Source organism: Columba livia, chromosome 10 (assembly GCF_036013475.1).
Source record: "Columba livia isolate bColLiv1 breed racing homer chromosome 10, bColLiv1.pat.W.v2, whole genome shotgun sequence".
NCBI lineage: Eukaryota > Metazoa > Chordata > Aves > Columbiformes > Columbidae > Columba > Columba livia.
In genome coordinates this window covers 16,279,739-16,301,222 of record NC_088611.1, presented here as the reverse complement: position 1 = coordinate 16,301,222, position 21,484 = coordinate 16,279,739, and the positions used below count along the sequence as shown (strand labels likewise).

The following is a 21,484-nucleotide window of genomic DNA, read 5'->3' as shown; positions in this document are numbered from 1 at the left end:
ATATCTCTCAGAGGGTTACGAGGGACCATGCAAAGCATGGGACAGTGAGGCAGCATATGCAGCCACAGACCCTGAGGCTGATGTGCAAAGTACCTTAGTGGCAATTCACGATATTGTAAAAAGCAGTTTGTAAAAGGTAGGCTGGAAAAGAAAACGATGTCATGTTTCTTTTAGAAGACTGTCATCTGGCTGCTGAAAGAGTACCCTGCTGCACTAGTTTTTGCATCAGTCCTCAATAGTTTACACATTACAAGCTCGTAGCAGCACTTGTACCGAGCGGTTAAAATACAGTCTTCTGTTTCCAGTCTCAATCTTGGGAAGCAATTCCCTCATGTAAATTAGACCTGGCGTAAGAAAAACTACCTAGTCAGCCTGTTGTTTTTTTTTTTTTTTCTATGCATTATATAAGTTGCAAGCCACTCTTAGGAAAAAAACAAAACAAAACAAAACACAAGTTCTTTGTAGATTTTGAGAACTACGAACATTATTGCTTTTGCACCCTGCTGCTGTCCATCTCTCCAGGGACTAAAATTTTGGCACTGCCCCTTCAAACCTCTTTAGAAATGCAGCAAGGACAGAGACATTTCACCAGCAACTTCTCATACCAAGACTCAAACCACATGTTTTGAAGTGATGCATAACAATTTAACTGGCACTGGGTCCGGTGATGGAAATGCAGAGCTGAGGTGTGGTCCCAAGTTACCCATCGGACTGGAGCTAGACCTGGGTAAGGTCTTGAGGAAAAGGCAGTCAGAGGATGCAGACAACAGCAAGAAAGGATGCTAGTCACCACCACATGTACTTGGAGCAGGGAAGAGACAAAAAATGGAGACAAGTGTGGAAGAAGCAGAGTTTAGAGACTGCAAGGAATGACCAGTCTAGCAGGCTGAAGAAGAGTGGGTCCAGCCCCAGATGAACATATTGCTCTGGTGTCATCACAAAATGTCCTTTAGCTGTCCCTACATATGCTCCTCCTTGCCCTTTAGGCCAGGTGACTGGGTGGGTGAAAAGCACCACAGGAGAGCAGAGCACTTGCTGCTGCAGAGAAAAATCCACTGGTATCTGCCCTGGTATCACTGAGCTATCACCAGTAATGCTGCTCTCATACAGCTGCCGGAAAAGTACAACATGCAGACTGAAAAGCCTGTTCAGACTCAGCTTTAAAACACCTGCTTGACTTTAAGCATGATCCTCAAGCTGGCTGGCTCCAAGGTTGGGCTTGGATGGAGTTAGGCTCAGTGAGGGACTCTGCCTAATACTGTGCTGGTGTTGTGCTGAGCTGGGCTCTCTTGCGCACACGAAGGGGTAAAAAGACCCAGAGCTGCATCCTGGTTTCCAGATGCAAGAACTGGTCAGTGAGGAAGGCTAGTGGGCATGGTGACTTGTTCAAGGTCACACGACAGGGCAGACAAGGGCTTGCAGAGCTAGAGTTCTGCAACACTGCAATCCCAGGTCCTGTTAGACTCCACAGCCTTCATTGCCTCTGAAATACAAATACTCTAGCACGAACTTCTTAATTTATTAGCAAGGCATTAATTTGCCTTTAGCATGGAATCTCCAAGACAGCCACCTCAGGTCTAGTTTCATAAGCACACTAAGTCTTCCTGTGCAGCAAATATGCATCAAAAGCTACAAACTGGAGATAAAATTGGAAATGCTATCCTTTCATTGAACTGAATTGTGAACCTGTCCTATGCTAGCAGGAAAGTAGCCTTGCCTGGAAAGGAGGATATAGAGAAAGTTTCAAAGGTCATTTGGATGCCTCCAAAAGACATGAGTCTGAAAGAACAAGCTTTCTTGTAGGCAGGTGCTGGTGGGATCTGACATTCTGGAGAGAAGGCCTGTAGCAGTAACATGAAGGAGATTAAATATCAATACCTGCCAACTGCGTCACAGGTAAGTCACTTTTACTTTAAACTGCCCTCCAAGCTGCACAGGTGCATTTTGAAGGTTGAATTCTGCATGGGGAAATGTCAGGTTGTGTTTAGGACTTTCTCCTGACTGCCTCTTGCAGGGCCAGCAGTGGCATGATTTGTTTTCAGCATCCTTAGGGAAAGAACGGAAATGGCAAATTCTTGTCTGCAAAAAATAATTCATGAAGCTGCAGCCTCTGCTGGCTGCTACTGACCCATGTATGCATGTTGTGCCACATGCTGTAAAGAGAAAATGAAACAGGGAAACCAGGCAATCTCATTCCAGCACCCAGTGCCTGGCTACCCATCTCAGAACCAGAGCAGCAGTGCTCCCTGCAGGGGCTTAACATTTTGCCACAAATAAAATACACTGCAGGTTTTCATGACAATAAAATGGCAAAGGGCCAAATGCTGAACAAAGGAGCTGCAGTCGGTTTGCTGCTTTGCTGCACCATTGCTTGGCCACACGGTCCTTGGCCTCCTTACTATTTTTATCAGTGAAGTGGGAAAAAACAGAACCTACCTCCCCAAAGATGCAGCAGCAGCAGCTGTTGAACAGGAGCACTGGAGATGAGTAACTGCGCAGGCGCTGCCAGCATCCTTGTGAACGCCTGACCGTAAATGAACAAGCTCTGCTTTGCACACCCGGGGATCTTGGTGTGGTCACTAATAGCTCTGATATTACCTTTCTGATAAAACTCCACAATTTGGCACAGCTCAATGCTGGGACTGCTGCTGAAAGGCAGGTCCCTAGCCTGGGCTATTTCTCTCTGATTAGACCTTTTTCTTTTCCTTCTTGTAATGGCTTCTTGATTATCAAGAATAGCCAGATAGATCATGCCAAATGACTTCAGCCCCATTAGGGCTTTATTGGTGACTGAGAGCATCTGATTAGGTGCAAGGATAAAATCTCAGACGTACTTATGTCAACAGGATCCAGGGTTTCTCTCCATCTATGGTCCATCAGAGGTGACATAAATCTGCACTGTATGAGGGTGTGATTTGCTCCTCAGGAGATGTCTCCTTATAGGAAGGCTCTCTGGAGAGTTCAGTTGAGTGCTCAGTTATGAAAACTGTTTAGAGGTTCTGTGTCTGCTGCTCCGGACAGCAGTGACATCCACACGGTACAACGCCAGCCTCACTGATGTTGTGCAAACTGTGAACACATCTGGAACAGCACATCTGAAGTACCTTTACCAGGGCAGCATCTTACCTACGGGCAGAGAACTCTGGTGCTCAGCAAATGGCACAAACACCATTAGGGCAATTCCTGGCTCCTTTTAACATGCCATCACCCACTCCATTGCCTACCATCTAAGTTTGACAACGAGGGCTCAGACATGCACTTGCATTGGAGCACTGAAAGACAACTTCTTCCCTACTACTGAGGATTTGTAAGGGTTTTGCAGGAATCTAAACCATTCTGGTTCATGAGGACATTGCAAGAAACACACATCATAACAGTTTCATCTGTACTTGTTGTTTGGTTTGTAGTTAAAAATCTGCTTGTTTTTAACTGGTGATTATTGGGAGAAGAAACGTGTGAGGGAAGGACAGGACCTGGGGGGCTGCATCAAACTACTTATGTGTTTCTACATGAAGAGTCTGTTAATACAGAGGACATTTTTTTACCTTAGCAATTTGCTCTGCCATTTGAAGACGTCCATCTAACTCGCGTCTGATCTGTGCTGCTTGCTCATCTGGGTTGTCCAGCTGTATAAAAACAAAAAGCAAATCAAGGTGAAAAATTAATCAATGCAGCACCTTTACAAGCAGTTCACTTCTTCAGGCTGACCATCTGTATTACATTATCAATTAAGTATAGCACAGGAGGGAGCGGTGATGGGCCCTCATCTGGGACAGAGCCCCCAGCAAAGGACACACACAATGTTCACCATCCCAAGACACTACCAGGAGACTGTGCAGACCCTGTTTTGATGCCTGCCCAGCTCTCTCCAGGGGCTGAGCATCCTCACCCCAAGGACTTACACCCACTTTGCCCTGTAAGCCTGATGGTGACTGTCTGAACCCCTGAAAAGCAGGGTGCTCTCCAGAGACTACCACTTCACTTGGGAACCCACAGCCCCCCTGTGTTGGGGGGCAGGACACACGGTGGCTCCAGGTCACCAAGCCAGACACCCCCTGCCCCTGCTTGCCACCCAGAAAAACACAGAGGAAGGCTCAGAAGAAATGCACAGCAATAGCATTTGCTTACTTTCTTTCTCTTTTACCCCACATTGCTGCATCCCTGTTCTATCACTTGACTCATGCAGTTGGTTTTCCTGCAGTGTTCAGCAGAGATTTTTTTTTTTTGTTTTGGCAACACAGCCCTGTGGTTCAGTGTTTGGCGTCTGCTTGGCCCTGAAATGTCTTCTGAGGGTAAAATGTTGTTTCTGCCAGTTAAGCAAGCAATTACAGCACACGTGGAAGAGGCACGGTGACTGCTGCTAACAGTTTCCCACTAGTAGGACTCGGGGCAGATCTGTGATTTTTAGTAGGAATACATGGATTTAAACTACAAAACAACAAAAAAGCATAAAATCAAACTAGCCCCTGAAGGAGTCGATAGCTGCTGTAAGGAGGTGGCAATTTTATGCCTGCTTTCCAGACTCTAACCACTCTTTAGACTCTTTGGGGTCGTTTTGGTCATGGCACAAGACCAGAAACATGTGGCACTGGGGTGGTCACAGCACTGCTCCACCCACGAGGCACAAACTCAAACTCAGCATGGTGAAAAACCTCACAGTTTTGGTTCATTTACTCGAACAAATGTGATTTCAGACAGGAGGGCTTCCTTCATCTGAATGTTGCCTTCGCTTGCGAAGTATCAGCCCTTCTGCCTACCAGCAAATGCAACTGCCACAAAACGCCATAGGTCAGCCTTTCCACCAGCCACTACACGTAAGTGAGCTTTATTTGCTGGCTTTGGGCTGTGCTAACCACCTCCCTGGGTTTTATCCTCCTCTGGAGACAAACTGTTTGCCAGAAGAAAGGCTCGGCTGGCACAGTGCAGTCTGGAAAGTTACAGCTACAACAACGACCTCTGCTGTGGTCACCCAGGTTTCATTCACACCAGCTGCACCACATCTTTGTATTCCTGACCCCAAAACCAGTAAAGAGCCATGGACCCCCAGCACCTTTCAGGATTAGCTGCCCCTATTAACTTCTCCATGAACAAATGTATCACACCACTGACCTCCACTGATGTGCAAGCACCTCTAAGAGCTGCTTCATTAAGGGTAGGGAATGTACAGTCCCAGTTTCCAATTTCTTTGCAACTCGGAAAGAGGGGGCATTATTTGAATTCCATCCAAACGACAGTAATTGAGGTTAATCACACACTACCCAAAATAACTCACATGCTAAATTTAGAAATCAAGGATGCTGCTGTGGAGCAGAGCTGGTTTTGTGGTATGATAATGAGCCAGCAAGCTGCCTCATTCTTTCTGCACTATCTTGATTCTGCAGATGTTTTCCAGTGATGCTACAGGTGTCAAAAACCATGCCAAGTGACTGCAGAAGATTATTTTTTCTTAGGAGGCAACAAGAGTCCTAAGCAGCCTCCTTGGTTGTGGTCGAGTGGGTAAGGTATTGCTTTTCAGGGCTGTGCTTCCCAAGATTAATTAGTGATGCCAAGCCAGGCAACTGGTATTTAAAGGAAAAAAAACCTAATATTTCCAGGCTGTATTTTCAATGACTCTGCATGATAGCTCCATAGCAAAACCTGATCTTTGGGAAAGCAATCACAGCCTGTTGTAGCCAACATAACATTTTCTTCTTGTTATCTCCAGAGAGGCACTAACAAGGCCGCCCTGCCCGCAGTCCCTGTGTGTCCTCTGGCATATTCACGCAGACGTCTGGTGACCAAGAGCAGCAGCCCGACCGCTCAGCCACTTACTGCTCCTCAGCCTGGGAAGGGCTCCTGCTGCTGGCAAAGCAAGCTGAGTACATTTACACTGCCATAACAATATATAGGGCCATTAAGAGAGTAATGTTGGTGCCCATAAAATATACTTAGCTTGTGAAGGCAAGGGGTAAATGTAAGGCGTGCTATCTAAGCCAGACCAAACATCCAAGTCAGGCAACACAGACCCTAGTATCATTAAAAAATATCATTAAAACTCAACTTCTTAGCTAGAGAAACAGCTGTATGCATGCCCACTTTGTATTCAAATGCTTGACAGGCAAATATAGAAATGATTTACAAAGTCAAAGAGAAATTGAATTAGTTTCATTCTGCATTATGATTATGTTGTGGGTGTGCTATGAATAAAGCAAAGATATAAATCATAAGGTTGCCCCAGTCAATTAAATGTAAAAAGTATTATAAATTTCAGTGTATATATGATTTGTCATACGTGCTGGTCTTTTCTTCAGCAGCATGCCACAAATATATGACGTACATAATTTGCAATTCTCAACTGATCATTACCCAGCTGCCTGCTGGTAAATTAGATGTTTTCATACGTCTACTGGCATACGACATTAGTTCTCTCTGCTTGCCCTGCAGAGATTCTTTACGTTGGTGTAATGGTTGCTAAAGTGAAAGAATAAAATCAATAAAAATTATGTAGATCAGATTCTGAGTGGAACCCAAAACTGACGAGCATCGCAGCTAGCCCATTGCTGAAGGCATTGCAGGGCATGTGCTGACTTCAACCCCTGGTGAGTGTTCAACTGCAAGGAAAAGATCGGGCAGAAGACAGGGGTTTTTACATATAAACTGTTAATAAGGAATAATTTTTGATGGACACTAGTAAACGAAAGAGAAAGGTTAAATTTGTTCTTCATGCAAGTTTGACAATTTTAATCACTAGTAAGAACCATCCACTAGTCTGCAGAAGCAACTATTTGCTTCAATGACCCCAAAACAAATTCAATGTGAGACTTTTCCTCACGTTATCCCAGAGGGATGGAGGATAGTCTCTCTACAACTTTGAAAGGCAGAAACAGAGGCAAACCCACCTAATTAAGTCATAGTATCTGCAATATGACACACAGGCACCTACCAAATCCAGGCCTAAAGCTCAGCTTCACTCACCCTGGGAAACGCCAGAGACAGTTCAAGGACGTGAACAGCGTTAAGGAAGACTTTAAATTTCTGTGGTTTTGGAGTCAAAGTGTTGTATATTTAAATCTCCAGCTTCAGTTTATCACTGCTTAAAGCTGACACACTTACAATTGCAGCCCTGGCTCCAAATGCAATGCTGGGGCAGTGCAGGTTGCCTTCCTCTTTCCTTCTTCATTATGCCCAAAGCCATTTTGCTCAGATGAACACCTCAGACCGACCCACCTGCTTAGGGACCGAGCAAGGTACTTCCCTCGTGCCATCGACACAGCCAACCCACCCAGCCTGGGGACGACACCAGTGACACAAATGACACATTGTACACAGCACTCAGGTGGTTGATAAGAGAAGAGTGGGTCCAGCTGTGCCACTGAACACATATTGATGGGGCATGCTCCCAACAGACACCGGTGAGCTAAACACCTATACCTACTCTCTGAGATCCATGCTGTTGGAAAAGACACTGTTGTAAGCTATAAGGTTTCATAATGAAATAACGTTGTTGTAAATTACAAGAGTTTACAATGAAACGATGTTGTTGTAAGCTATGAGGATTTATAATGACAGGATGAAACGTACAGATAGAGCCTTCAAAGATCAGCCTGGTATTTACGCCGTGTGCCATGGACGTGACAGGTATTGTCAGTATAATTGCCATCAGCCCCAGCCAGAAACTGTTGGGACCATTTAACAGTTTAATCCCTCCCTGCCAGTCACTGCTAATGCTGATTCCTGCTTCCAGCCAGAGCAGCAAGCGTCAAAACATCCGCGTTCCTGAAGGATCACTGGGGCCTGTCTGAAAGCACCTCCTCTCCCTTTGAGAAAAGTGACAATGTGGTGGTAAATCCAGCCATCCTCTGCTCCTGCAGAGAACAAACTGTTTGCAAAGAGGTTCTGGAAAACCACATTGGAAATGCTCTGGCAATGCGAATGCTGAGCTGCAGGAACCTGTTCTGTACTGCACTGGGAGTGGAAACAAACTCAGCTCTTCACCTGCTGGAAACGAAAGCATTTAGACCAGGTCTCCATGAAATCCATCAGCTGTGCCTGTTTTCCCCTGTGGCAGCATTAGCACCCAGTGACAGACGATCCCTCTGGTAAAGCCAAAGGCAAACACAGGTGGGCTGTGACTGAACAGGGTCTGCCCTGGCTGGGGACACTCTCAGCAGTCTCCAGCTTTCATTTTCTCTGTCCCTGTGTCCAGCACATCACTGTGTAGCCAGGGCGTATGAAAATCCCACTTTGTGAATGATTGCCCCTGAGTGGAGGACAAGGACGGAAGTTGTTACCTACTTGTGTCCTTCTTAAGCCTGACTTAAGTCCTTTCAAAACAAGTAACATAGCCAAATACCTGTGTCACGTACAGTTACAGCTGCCAAAAACCTGAAGGAGAAGGTCTCAAAGCATTTGTCCTTTGACACATCAGGAGCTCTGTAGCTCAGCAAATGGTTGATTAAGTATTTCAAAGCAAACATGCTGCATGTGAAGGCTGAACAAGATCACAATATAAGTGACAATTTCGTAGCTTTGATGTAGGGCTTTAGGAGAGATCTTTGTGTCATAAAAGGTGGCTTCGCTTTGTGATGCACAATGAGAGAAAATACTGAAAAATTCATAAGCCCCCCCATCAATTAATAATTAATCTATCAGCCCAGGTGTACTCACAACTTGTGGCATCAGCACCATGGAGTGCTCCAGCTGAAAGAAACAGACGGCCCCCAGCGTGACTCACCGCATGGAAGCCCTCAGTTTCTTACAGAAAAGCACTGTTCTAAGAGATAAAGTGACATGAGACAGGACAGAGTGGCACGGTGAACCACACACGGCTGCCTAAGACACATGTATGTTGCCCTGGGCAACATGCTAACCCTCTGAGCAACAAATTGCAACTCAAGGACCACTGGCCACCTTGAGGTCTGAAATGGGAGTGAGGAAGATGAAGCAAGGACAGCTTCCCTGTGTTATGCACCTCCATGTGTAAACAAAACCGGCAGCATCAGCACAGCCTGACCGTGGATTCAGCAATTGTCCCTGATGTGGTTGGAGGGAGGATATTGGAAGAGCTGGAGGGAACCAGGAGGACACATCCTCTCCACAATGCAACCCATACTATCCCCATTCATCCTGGGAGGACCATTCTCCTTGTCCCACTGCCTGACAGGGATGCTCAAGGCCACCTCTCTGACCAGTCACACTTCCCCAAATCAATCTTTTAGACTCTGAGTCATGCAGAGTATTCCTAGCACAATGTAAAATTCCCCTTAATTCAAGGAATTACAATCTGCGCCTATTACTTCACCAAAATTTTCTTTTTCCCTCCTGTCAGCCCTAGCTCCTCACATTGCCCTGGGGCTTCAGCATCCCAAAAGGTGACAAACCCCCTCTCCTGGGGAAGAGACCACACCATTTTGCTCCTCTGTAGGTAAAACCAGCCCTGCTGCAGGATTTCAATTGCAACCAACTGCAGCTGCACATTATCGGCTGTTTGCTGCGGATGGGCGCCTGCTCCCATTATCCTAGCAAGCTCCTGGGTTATCTAATGAACCACTGCTGCCGTGAGAGAGCAGTCAGGGGATCCTGGGGGGTGATTTAAAACACCAGAAAGGACTTGGATAATTCAGTAAGGGCTGATGCTTTCCTCTCTAAGAGAAATCTTATTTCATGGTTCGCAAATTTTAGGGTTGCACTAGACTCGTCGGTGAAAATACTCCCCAGGTTGTACAGTGGCTCCTCCTTGCCCAAGTGCTGAATCTTACAATACTGCAATAAATCTCTGCACTTCACCAGCCACCTGGGCTGCCCGGGTGCTCGCCCATCGCATTCCCCAGCAGACGCTTCACCAGGTGAGGTCAAGAGATTGACCCTCGAGTTAACTCCAGTCTAAACACTGCCTTCTAGATAGCTGTTCAACCCACAGGCTGAGCCAATTTCCATCATATTTCAGAGGAACACTGGTGGGATGTGCGGGTAGAGGTTTCTCATGCCCTCCTTGCTGCTGGAAGCAGCAACCATGGGTATCTGCTGCTCATCTGCAGAGAAATGATGAATCAACTGGCACGTGCAGGTGGCGTGGTAAGGGCAGACAGGTAATTGGCACAGATCCTGAGCAGGAAAAGTAGACAAATCCCTGCACCATCTCTGTTACGGACCTGCCTACCACCATTCCCCATCGCAGATTTGCAATGCTGCACCATGAGGCTGAGGAAAGCTGAGACAAGTAAACCAAGCATGCAGCTTTCCAGCAGGTTGTGCAAAAATACCTCTGGATTTATGTGTAATGACAAATCAGAGTAAATGAAATGACAGATTCAGCAAAACGGGGAGGGGAAATAAAAGTGCTGCCTGCCTTTGCAAATGTTTTGCAAGCTGTTAAGAGAAGGGATGGCGTAGCAATTCCACTCAAAAGGCTTGTCCATTCCATCTGTGGCCAGAGAACTTCTGAACCCTGCAAATCCCTCTGCAAGATCATCTGTGTGAGGTGTACGACACTGAAAGGGCTTAAAAACTAAGCTGTCCAGAGGCTCTGACCTCTGAGCATGCCTTAATACCCTCTTCTTATGGCATTGCATAAGGGTGATTGAAGGCATGTGGGCAGCGTACCCTGAACTACCGCACCACAAAAGAAACTGGAGCTCTGGCTGGCTGATGCAGCCTGAGGTAGATCACTACATTTAGCTTACCTGTGTTTCCTTACAGCTTATCGTACACTGAATTTCACATCAGTTAACAGGAAGAGAATCACCTGAATTTGCCGCACACAACAATAAACTACTCTTAAGTTCCAATAAATATGGACAGCTAGAAGTAACTGCAATTAACTCATCACAATCATCACAGAAGAAAGATCTACACACCCTCAAATCCTCATCTTTTGCTTAAAAGCTTAATGGTGGATACAGTTGTCACATAATTCACAGTGGGCTTTGGCCTTTGGAGTTAAAGCAATTTGCATGAGATTCTGGTCCAGCAAAGCTGCAGTCTCTTCACACTCAACAGGATTAAAGGTGACAGAATAAGATGTGGGAACATCTCCAACAGTATCTATGGAAGGGGCAGGGCAGAGCCAAGGCTTCTACATAGGAACTCACATCACCTTTAAAAGTTCCCCACTCTGTGCTGAAATGTGCTCAGGGCCGAGGTCTCAATTCCTGTTGATTCAAGCAGGGAACTCAGATTTTTCTTGCTCTTTCATCACCATATTGAGGGATTTTCAGCTGATCGCCACAGCTGCAGCACCTGAAATGCCTCCACAAATGCAAGGTGGCAGCTTCTGATGTGCTTCAGAGAGTCACAGCATATTTACACATTTCAGGTCAAAACCTCTACTTGCTGATGCCTGGCAGAGGAGAGTATTTGGGGATGAGAAGGTGTCCTGGTTCATGCAACAGCATGGTGATAGATGCCTTTCTGCAGAAATCTGAGCAAAGAACTGGCAGGGACTTTGGCCACAAAGAGCAAGGCTCCCTTTTATGCCAAACAACCTGATATCAGTAGGAAAGGAGGAGAGAGAATGTAGAGGGAAGGTTATAACTCCCACTTTTTCAAGAACTAAGATAGCAAAAATTGCAATGTTGCCCAATATAGTTCATTTTGGTATTTGTGAAGTTTAGATTATCACAGCCAGAGACCATTCTTCTAATGGACTGATGTGTTTCACACTGGTTTGACACAGCAAACCTTCTGATGACGTCACGAAGAAAGCAGTTCAGAGAATTAAGCTTCTAGGCAACAAATCCTCAGCATGCAAAGACGTCGCTACATGTTCTCAGTGGATGGCATCCCAAGGGAGCTGAAGTTGCTGGTCCAGCCTGTGACTAGGACCATGCTTCTCCAGAAATCTCTGTATAGGTCACCATTAGACCCCTTCCTACAGCAAGTAAAAACTGGAAGGGAACTTCCACAGCAGACCCAGCTATTTTCAAACCCTCCAGGTTGCACCTAACACTCTATTAAATGGCATCAAGTCATCAAAATCCACAACAGAAACACCACATCCCTAAGTCCCTTTGGTCAATACATAAAAACAACTATTAATAATTAAAAGTAATCATTATTATGATGCCACATTACTATGTTATGCTCATTAAAAGATCAAGTCCTTGCCTTTTGTAGAACAGTACCCTGACAGTTGTGATATGAGTCATTCAAAAGTTTCTGCCCTTGAAGAACCAGTGGCAGGAAATGGATGTACAGCACCTCTGAGAAGGGCTATGTGGAGCCACAAGCTGTCATGTGGGATTTAACCCTGCACAATACCCTTGTGAGATGCTCTGGCACCTGCATTAAGATCAAGAATGTGAGAAGAATTGAAGTAGACAGAGAAAATCAGTGAGAGGCACAGTTACGAAGAAACAAACACAGGGAGCAAAAATGGTATGTTCTAAAAGCAGCTAGTCCGTAAGGTGAGAGCAGGAGGAGTTCAGCACGTGGTACTGCGTGGGGGGAGATCTTAGCGGATGGGGCAGGTCTTCCCATGGGGCACGACGTCCTCATTACTTACTGGTGAGGATGGTCAGCCTAGCAAGCCATCTAAGCAATGTGGAAAATGCTGTTATGTGTCCATATTAAATGTAAGATAAATAATTTATGTGTACAGATATTATAACAACTACAGAAGAAGATGCTTCAGCCTGGCAGCAGCAGCTCCTGCAAAGCAGCAGGACACCCCACCTCCTTTTGCATGGCAGCCCGTGAGGCACAGCATGGCTGCTCCAGCTTTGCCCTAACCAGCTCAAACCATGCCAGTTGTGAAGCTGGGACACAAATGGGGTATTGAACCACCCCACCATGGACCTGGGCTACATGTGTGCCCAGTTGACCCCCCGACATCCCTCCCATCGGCTGAGTGAGCTGTGATGGTGCTCATTGGCTCCAGCCAGACCTGCTGCAGTCACCCAGCCCACAGCAGCACAGGCATCACAGGAGGTTATGGTTGTGCCCAAAAGGACAGGGCAGTGCTGCTACCCAGGGAGATAAACCCCAACAGCAATTACCCACCAGAGTCCAGAGGGTGCTTTGTGCATCCCTCCCCATGGTTGGATGCTGCTGTCGCAGGCTGGCACCTCATGGCTGTTCTGAGCACCGCTGAACCTGTGTGTGAGACACGGCTCCCAGGAAGCTCCGCAGAACATCTCACGGTGGATGTGGCTGGGGACATGCCTGGAGAGACACCCCTCTGCCTCCTGCCCCCGGGACCTCACTCAGCACATCCATGGATGGAGGAGCCGCAGCTGAGAGCCCAGCAGGTGCAAAGCTGGAGATGTTCAGTCTCTTACCCTTCATTACATCAACCCTGCAAGGAGACCCACTAAGACAAATACCTGTATCTGCTGGGCATGGACTGCAGGCAGCCCTGCATGGGTACAGGAGGATGGGGAGCAGGCATCCCCTGTGAGAACAGGGATGGGCTTTCAGTGTCCTGGGGTGCAAAGTCCTCGAAAATGCTACAGTTTAAAATTCCTCCTAGTCTAAAAGCCATTACCCTCCATATCTCACATGGATGTTCAAAGCAGTCTCCGGGAGCACAGCAATAATGAGTATGTGCAGCATCACGAGTGTCGAGTCTTCACTGTGTTACCACGCTGCAGATAATAAACATTTTCTTCTTGGCGAGAAGAAAAATGAATGCTAATGGCTTTGCCGACCATAACACACAGACAGCGCTGGCTACAGACCTCAATTCCTGACACATCAGCTGTAAAAGGCAACAGTCTTTAGATAACAGAGCACTGAGGCTTCAGGGGCTCCCACCAGACCTGGCGCACAGCAGAGAGAACAATTAGTTTTTTTCCAGAATATCTTTCGCATGTAACAGAAAATATTAACTCGTGTTACAAATATTTATAAAAAGTCAGACATAATTAAGCTATTTGCAATTGAAAATTAATAATCTAAAAATTCAGCCATGTAGACAGACAGTGTTAAATATAACTGCAGTTAATGCGAGCTGATTTAAATAGACATAGTACAGGAGCAACAGAAAAAGGCAGTCGATCACGTTCCCCATCATTAACATCCTTCTCCACGTGGAATACTATCATATGGAGCTTTCGAGCTGCTCTGCTGGCCAGGCCGCCCTGCACCCTCAGCCCCAGGCAGCAGCGATCACCACGAGATGGCGAATGGAGCTGGTGAGTATTGCAGAACCCTGTCTGCAGCCCCACGCAGGCTCACAGGCTCTTCACAGACTCCATGAGAAACGTGTACCCCAACATCTTGTGTACGGGGGGAAGAAGGCAAAAAAGCAGCTGGTGCCACCCCAAGTGTCCTGCTCTGTGTTCAGGAAAGCATCACCAATTTTCCTCCAGCCCCCCCCCAGGCTTTACCTGCCACCTCTTAAATATCTTTCCCTAGAGCTCAGTGTGGATACAGCCTCAAAGCAAAGACCTTCCATCCCCAAAAGATGGAGAGCTGTTTTTCACGCTGCTTTACTCATTATTCTTTGCATTTAAAACCAAATAAAACAGTAGTTGCTCAACACCTTTGTCCCAGCCCAGGCCAGACCACCTCAGCTTTGGTATGTACCAGGATGCAACGCAGCTGGACAAGATGGAGAAGCACCCCCCACCCCTGAACTCTGGAGGGGAAGCCCACCCTGAGAGGGCAGGCAAGGACAGGGTGGGATGGGATGCTGGGGGAGGTGACACAGTCCTCCGCAGCAGAGTTTCACGAACTAAAGATGATTGAGTTTAAGATGGGACACGGGCTTGGTGGTGGGTCAGGCCTCACTGTCACTGCACAGTAACTCTTCCAGACAGCTCCTCTGCAAGGAGCACTCTACCTCCTGTTGCTTGAGGAAATGAGGTTTATTTCAAACTACATTCAGCAAGGCATGACCTTTTTCCTTTGAAATTGTTACCAGGGCAGGAGGATTTGGCTTACAGAGCTCGGGAAAATATATTGGACACTCTGAGAGTACGGCATTATAGTCTCTGCTATTGTTGAGGTCTCTTGGTGCTTTCTGAATGACAGCACATTGCAAAAATAAGGTGATAACCTGCTCTCTCTGATCCAATTTCATCTATATTGTATCCCCAGTCTTCCCTTTAAGCTTCCACCGAGGGCAACACACTTCTTATGCAGAAAAGACATGCAAGAGAGTGCAGAATGTGCAGCTGGAATCCAGCTGTGAGCTGGAGTGCAACCATAACTGCAGGTCCACAGTGTTGGTACCTGCCCATTTCAGATGGCAGCTGAGGGTCTTTTTAGAAATTAAGAAAAGCCACCAATGAAGAGATTAAAGAGAAAAGCAGTGCTTGAAGCTTTCTCATGGGATTCAACTTTTTTTGCATTCTGCTCCATAACTGGGTCAAAACTACACTACTAGAGCCACCCTGTTGCCACTATAAAACCACAGGAACATACACACACAGAACCTACAACTGAAACTTCTCCCCTCTGTTTCTTGTTATTAATCAAGTAGTTTGTTAAAGCAGATCTGTGGAAATCAAGAGAGGAAACCAGTGCTCAGGGCACTGTAAAAACTAATGTGTGTGCGGGCACTCACAGGGTCAGATTGCACCCTGGCTGCGTCTTCCTCGGTGGCTCTCTGTCCCTCCAGCTGGAATTACAGGGAAAAACAACAGGAAAAAGCAGCTTCTGAAGGGACTGATGGCCCAAATGCTGTGAACTGTTAAGGAAGGTGGAGGAGGTGAGCGAGAAAGCTCGTGTTGGGAACTGGCACAGCTGGGAAACACTCCGATACCTGCCTGTGGTGCTTTGAAGATGCAAGGGAATCAACTGAGGATCATGTTACTACCTTGCACGAAAGCTGAGGGAATAACAGAATAATCTGGCTTACATGCTGAGAAAAATCCACAACAGATCTCACCCCCTCAAAAAGCATTCTTTTTCAGACAGTTTTCCTTACTACATGTTTTGCAATCTAAAAAACCTAAGCTGTTCTGTTTCTGAAACACTTAGATCCATCTCAAATGCATTCACTCACTCTTTTTGAGGAGGGGTTTAGAGTGGAGGGTAAAATATTGCTGAAACCACCAGTTCCTTGAAATTCTGAAAAATGCTTCATTCATCCCAAATCTGCCTACGTTACGAACCATGTGGAGGCTCACTTTACTCCACGGGATGCGTTTGCTGAAAACAGAAACGTGAGATTGCCTCTTCCCTATGCCACTGGGAGAAAACCAGCAATCCTCCCCCATCTTCTCCAGAGCCGTTTTCACACCCAGCAGAACACCTCCCAGCTGTGCCAGATGTGCGCTTTCCGTTACAGGTAAAACAAATGGAGTGGGCAAGAAAGCAGCAGGTTCTGCAAGATGCTGCCTATGCAGACCAGCTGGAGAGGCTGCAAGTACCTAAGCATGGGGAGGGGAAAAATGGGCAAAGCAGAAAATCCCTCTCTTTACGTGTAATTATTGCTCCTCTCTAGCTAAACCCGTTTGCCCAGCAGGCAAGAACACGTGCCAGCGCTGGAGCAGAGGCGATGCCCACGTGCAGTTCTGCTGGCAGAGCCCCCAGCTGCGTTCACACACCTCCCCGTACTCACTGCCACCGTTGGCAGAACAAATAGAAACCCGGCACAAACCTGTCACTGCTCTGTGTCAACCACCTTCTCCGCAGGTGCCCTCCAAAATCAGCACAGGGGACACCTCCTGCAAAGGCTGGTTTGCCAGGCTGGAATGGCAGTGATCACCTCCTGTCCCCACCTCGACCATCACACAGAGTTATTCAGGTTTATGCTGCTGGCAGCTGTCTTGATTGCACAATGACACATGCTAAAAATATTTGCTGTTTGGACTATACTTTTTAAAAAAATGTGTAACAAATAATTACATGCTCAGCACAAACCTTATAGCTTCTGAGCAGATGGGAATTTGTAACAAACTTCATCTGGCAAAAGAGCGTCCCCTCATCTGCCATCATCTCACCTGTACCATGTGCCCACGCAGCTCTGAGCGCTCTGTGCACCCCGGTCCTGCTTCCTAACGCAGGTATCTTCGTACCAAAAGCGTTTGGCTGGTGGTGACCAGGGAACAGCTCTAATCTGCCTGCCCGCAGGGCTGCTTTGCAAAGCCCACCACAACTTTGCTGCAGACTGAAGTGAAATAATCAGCCTAGACAGTGAGGAAGTTAAATAACAGAACTGTCTTGTATTCAGCTATAATGCTGGTACTTTCAAACAGGTGTCCAAAACCAGCCCAGAGGCTGATGGGCTCTGAAATGAACTACTAGCCCTTTCCCATGCAATCTCCTGTATAACCCTAGGAAATCTCAGCCTGTGGTTGCTATGGCCATACCCTCCACTCAAACTCAAGCTTATCTGATAGGAAAACATCCGCTGTATCCTTCAGGAGACTGAAAGGCTGTCGCAGCCTTTGCCCATTCCTTCCAATCCTGACTATCAGAAGTGCAGCTGACAACATTGGCTTTGATCTCATGATTTTATTGCACTTGTACATGCACAGTTAAAGATCGCTCCAACACATTTGCAAACTGATCAAATTACTTGGACTGTTTCCCCAGATGAGTCCAACTGTTAGTCCTTCCTTATCTTTCCACATGACTCCCAAGACCTTTCCAACACATTTTTATAGCACAGATCCCAGATCTGGATATAGCAGAGGTCTTTTCTGTCCAACAGACTTTGTCCCTGTTGATTTCCAGTTACATCTGATTTAATTCTATCAATAGACATTTACTCCTTTTCCAGCAGGACTTCATTTGACCCGTTTTTCTTTCCCTCCACTCCCCAGCATCCCTCACCAGCAGCCTGACAGATCCCTCCTCAGCAGCCTCCACACAGAAGGAGTTTTGTTATTAATGATTCTTATGAACTCTCTGTCTTTGAACAGAAGCGATTTACCTTTGATCAGTGTCTGGCATCCAGTAATTTCACGCAACAGTGGATAGAGATTCCCTCCTGCTGTGGCATACTGGGACAGCACAGAGCCTTAGGGAGACAGATGTGCTCGTTCTCCTGTCCTTGCACCCTGTGCTGCCCTTCCCACATCATCTCCTGCATCCATCACCACCCCGTCTGCAGATGAGATGGAATCTGAGGAGACACCAGCTCTCCCAGACATCAGGGTGAGTCACCGACTCGCAGTGGTTCACATGGTACTTCACCTGACAGACCAATAATACCTGACACTGTGTAACTTTACGCAGTGATAACTACCCATCTGGCCTAAACAAAACATACTTTGTCATAATTCAGAAAACCACCCTTATTTTGAAGCAAAGCAGGTCTTTCCAAGATCACTAATGACAATGCTCAGATCGGGCCCATATTCTGAAGTTACAACGCCAGTGTTTCTGCAGGTATATTTGGGATAGAAATAGATTTTTTTGTCATTGTTGTTCATTTATGTCGCTTATGTTTTAAGCCATACAATGGATGAAGCTGCAACTGGCATTATGATGGGAAAGTTTAATGATCCCAATTATCTCCTTGAATGTATCTTTGGCTATTTTCATCCACAGAAATAAAAATTCCAATGGCTGCCAGACATCCTCAGCTGTTTTGCAATCACCATACATAAAGGCAGAACAGATTGGCCAAGCAGTGACCCTGAACAATTGCCTACGTTAAGTGGTAATAAAGAAGATCAGGAGTTACAGGGCTGGCAAAAGTGATGCACGGGAAAGGAGCAGAGTCACCTCCTGCCACCAAGCAGGTGGTGCTGGTGGAGGCTCCAGACCTGCCACCTGGGGAGAACAGCAGCATCTGAGGTAGCCAAACCATTAGCAAAAACAGTGGCCAGTTTTCTCCTCTCGCTTTGCTAAGGACCACAACGTCAGCTGGGACTTCCCAGGAGAAAGCTTTTGTACCAACCTCCAGGAAACCATGCGGTTCTCATCGCGAATACTGAAGATGTTCATGGAAAATGCAGAGTTTGAAACAGATCTTTTTCCAAATACTGCTGCTGCATGCTCACAACTGGTCACTGTAATTTTTATTGTGATCTCTGGTAGCATATAAACTGGTATTTAGAGTGCATTTCTCTTCTATTAATCTAACCTGTATTATCCTCTCTAACTCCATTCCCCTCAAGCAGATCCAAACCATGCTGCTCTTGTCTGACCTGCCAGTCACTCTCCTCCACAAAGTTATTTTGGAATCATTTTGACAGTGGCAGCCACAGCTCCTTCAGCTAATTTACCCTCAGTTGCTACTTAACCATCTGAGCACAACTGTTCCCAGCCAAAATCCACTGCTAGGGAGAAAAATGCCAAGTGAAGAAAAAAATCCACAAGCAGAAAGGTGAAGGAAGAATCAAGTAAGAAAGCGACTGAAAATGGCTGCTTGATATTTTACATTTTTGACAATTTGTGTATGCACAGGGAGGGAAGGTAGGGTAGGGAAAGAGACTCCAAGCCACAAGAACACATTGGGTACAGTGATGAGGAGCTGTTGCTGATATTACATCCTGCATCAGAATTAAAGATTACTGGATTTTAATGAAAAATAAAACATTTCACAAATGATAGTCTCATCAAACATAACAGACATCACCTGATTTAATAAAACTACTGTGTCAATAATTCCTCCATGAAACTGCATCTCTGTTTTGCAGCTATTTCATCAGTCCTGGTCTCAGCTCCGCGCGCAAGACTCCTGGTAATGGCAGCTGAACACATGCCTGCAGTTCATTTCACCAATGTTGCACAACATGAGCTTGCCAGCAAACTGGCAGAAATATCAGCAGGATAAATGACTGCTGTCGAGAACAAATAATAGACCATTTTATTACTCTATTAGAATTTTATAATTTAAACCACCCAAAAGACTTTCTCACTGTCATTTCTGGACTTAACTAAGTCACAAAAACAGCTAGTTATGTTTAGTAAAATGCTCCACAAAAGCAAACAGCTCATGGTCCTCAGCTTGGGAACAAGGAAATTCTTCACTGATGCTCCTTCTGTTAAGGAACAACCAAGGAGTAAAGCCTTAAGCTCGATGCCTCCTGCCAGCATCCTACTGCAATCTGTTACCTGTCAAGTTCTCCTGGCCTTGTCGGTGACCTGGTATTCCCTGGATGTTTTACCTTTTTATGTTGATACCTGGAGCCAAATACCATCAGTATCTTGACCAATTCCCCTTCCTGTGGTATAATGAGGACGGGAGACCTGCAAGATCACTGCTGTTCTCAGCAGAGCTGTAAACACAGGCAGCAGTCGGTCAAGATGCAGAAATGAGCACTGGGCACATCCCAGCACCCACGAGAACAAGTATGTATGTTCAACCAATGCTCAGCGGGGTGTTGGGCAAAGTCTCTGTGTGCTTCTCCATGGGTCATGGTCACTGTGCATCCTTCCTCCCCAGCACCTTTAGTCACTGCAAACCTCTTGCCCCTGGCAGCATGCTCAGAAGAAGACAGCAAAATTAAGCATCTGCACTTTGTTCTCCTTTGTTGTGGGAAATGCCTATAATTTGAACTGGATCCTTCTCTGCACGCTCTAATAAGGCTCAAGCACAAACACACGAGCAGGCAGCTCAGCTTCATCAGTGCCCAGGAGCCTTGGTTGGAGCCCAGTGACACAAGGACATCCCCAGGTTCAAACTCCAATCCCCAGCCTGAACTGTGCTCTCCTGGGCCACCAGCACTTGAGGCTCCCATACAACTCTGCTCACTTCCCTGATGTAGCTATCGATGTCGAACATGTACAGTCTTCAGCTTCACAGCATCTCCAGCAAAACACAGGTGCCCCTCAAGTCTGACTTCAAGCTGGCTGCTCAAGAGGTTTACGCCTCTCTCCTTGTCTTCTAAGCCTTCCCATATTATGTGGGGAACTTCAGCTCGATACTGCCTTTGATCTCAAAATACTCTTTGGAAGGAATGGCTGTTACACCATCATACTCTCTGTTAAATTGGCGGATGCAATTATGTTCCCCCTTTTGTTGCAATGACGTTTCTGCAAAGACTTCATACTGAATAACAAAGCGTATTGTGTCATCACCTCCTCATCTTCTTACTGTCTTCTATTTCAGAGACAAAAGAACTGGACCTAAGGCTACAACACATGAAAAACATATGCACAGATCATTCCTGCTAGGAGAGATCACTGCCACCCTGCATTATACAGCAAAGTCTGTGCAATAGAGGACAGCACTGTTTTTATTTGACGTTAAGCTATTATATGCCTTTTAAATACATGAGAGGCTGTGTTTGAAGCTCTCTTGCATCCAATTCCCTATTGAACTCGCACTCTAATTTCTCACAAAACATGAGCAGAATCCAGAAAAAAAAATGTAGTATACTGAATATGAAAACTCAACACTGAAACAGAGGTAAGGAATAGCTTACATAAGCTGCGTTCCCTGTAGTTTGGGATATTGAGACTGATCCTTTGAAATGCGTGAAATCTAGTTTGTTGATCATTTCCAAATTTACAGTCAGCTCAGTGGGAAGAAATACATGTTTACTTTGATATCTTTTTGAAGAAAATTCTTGGCACCTCATTTCTCTTAAGAAATGTACCTCTTCTCTTTTTATTTTGGTACTTTTTTAGATGCAAACTGGAAGATTAACCCAGCTCTATT

General features: G+C 46.1%; 1 protein-coding gene across 12 annotated transcripts in view; it reads right to left on the bottom strand.

Moving 5' to 3' along the window:
• CADPS (calcium dependent secretion activator) overlaps window positions 1–21,484 on the bottom strand; it is a 211,435-nt gene that overhangs the window by 133,052 nt on the left and 56,899 nt on the right. For all 12 annotated transcript variants that reach the window (XM_065075553.1, XM_065075561.1, XM_065075555.1 and 9 more), the window contains exon 4: window positions 3,546–3,626. In XM_065075553.1, the coding sequence (XP_064931625.1) occupies window positions 3,546–3,626 (81 nt within the window). The remainder of the gene's footprint in view (window positions 1–3,545; window positions 3,627–21,484) is intronic.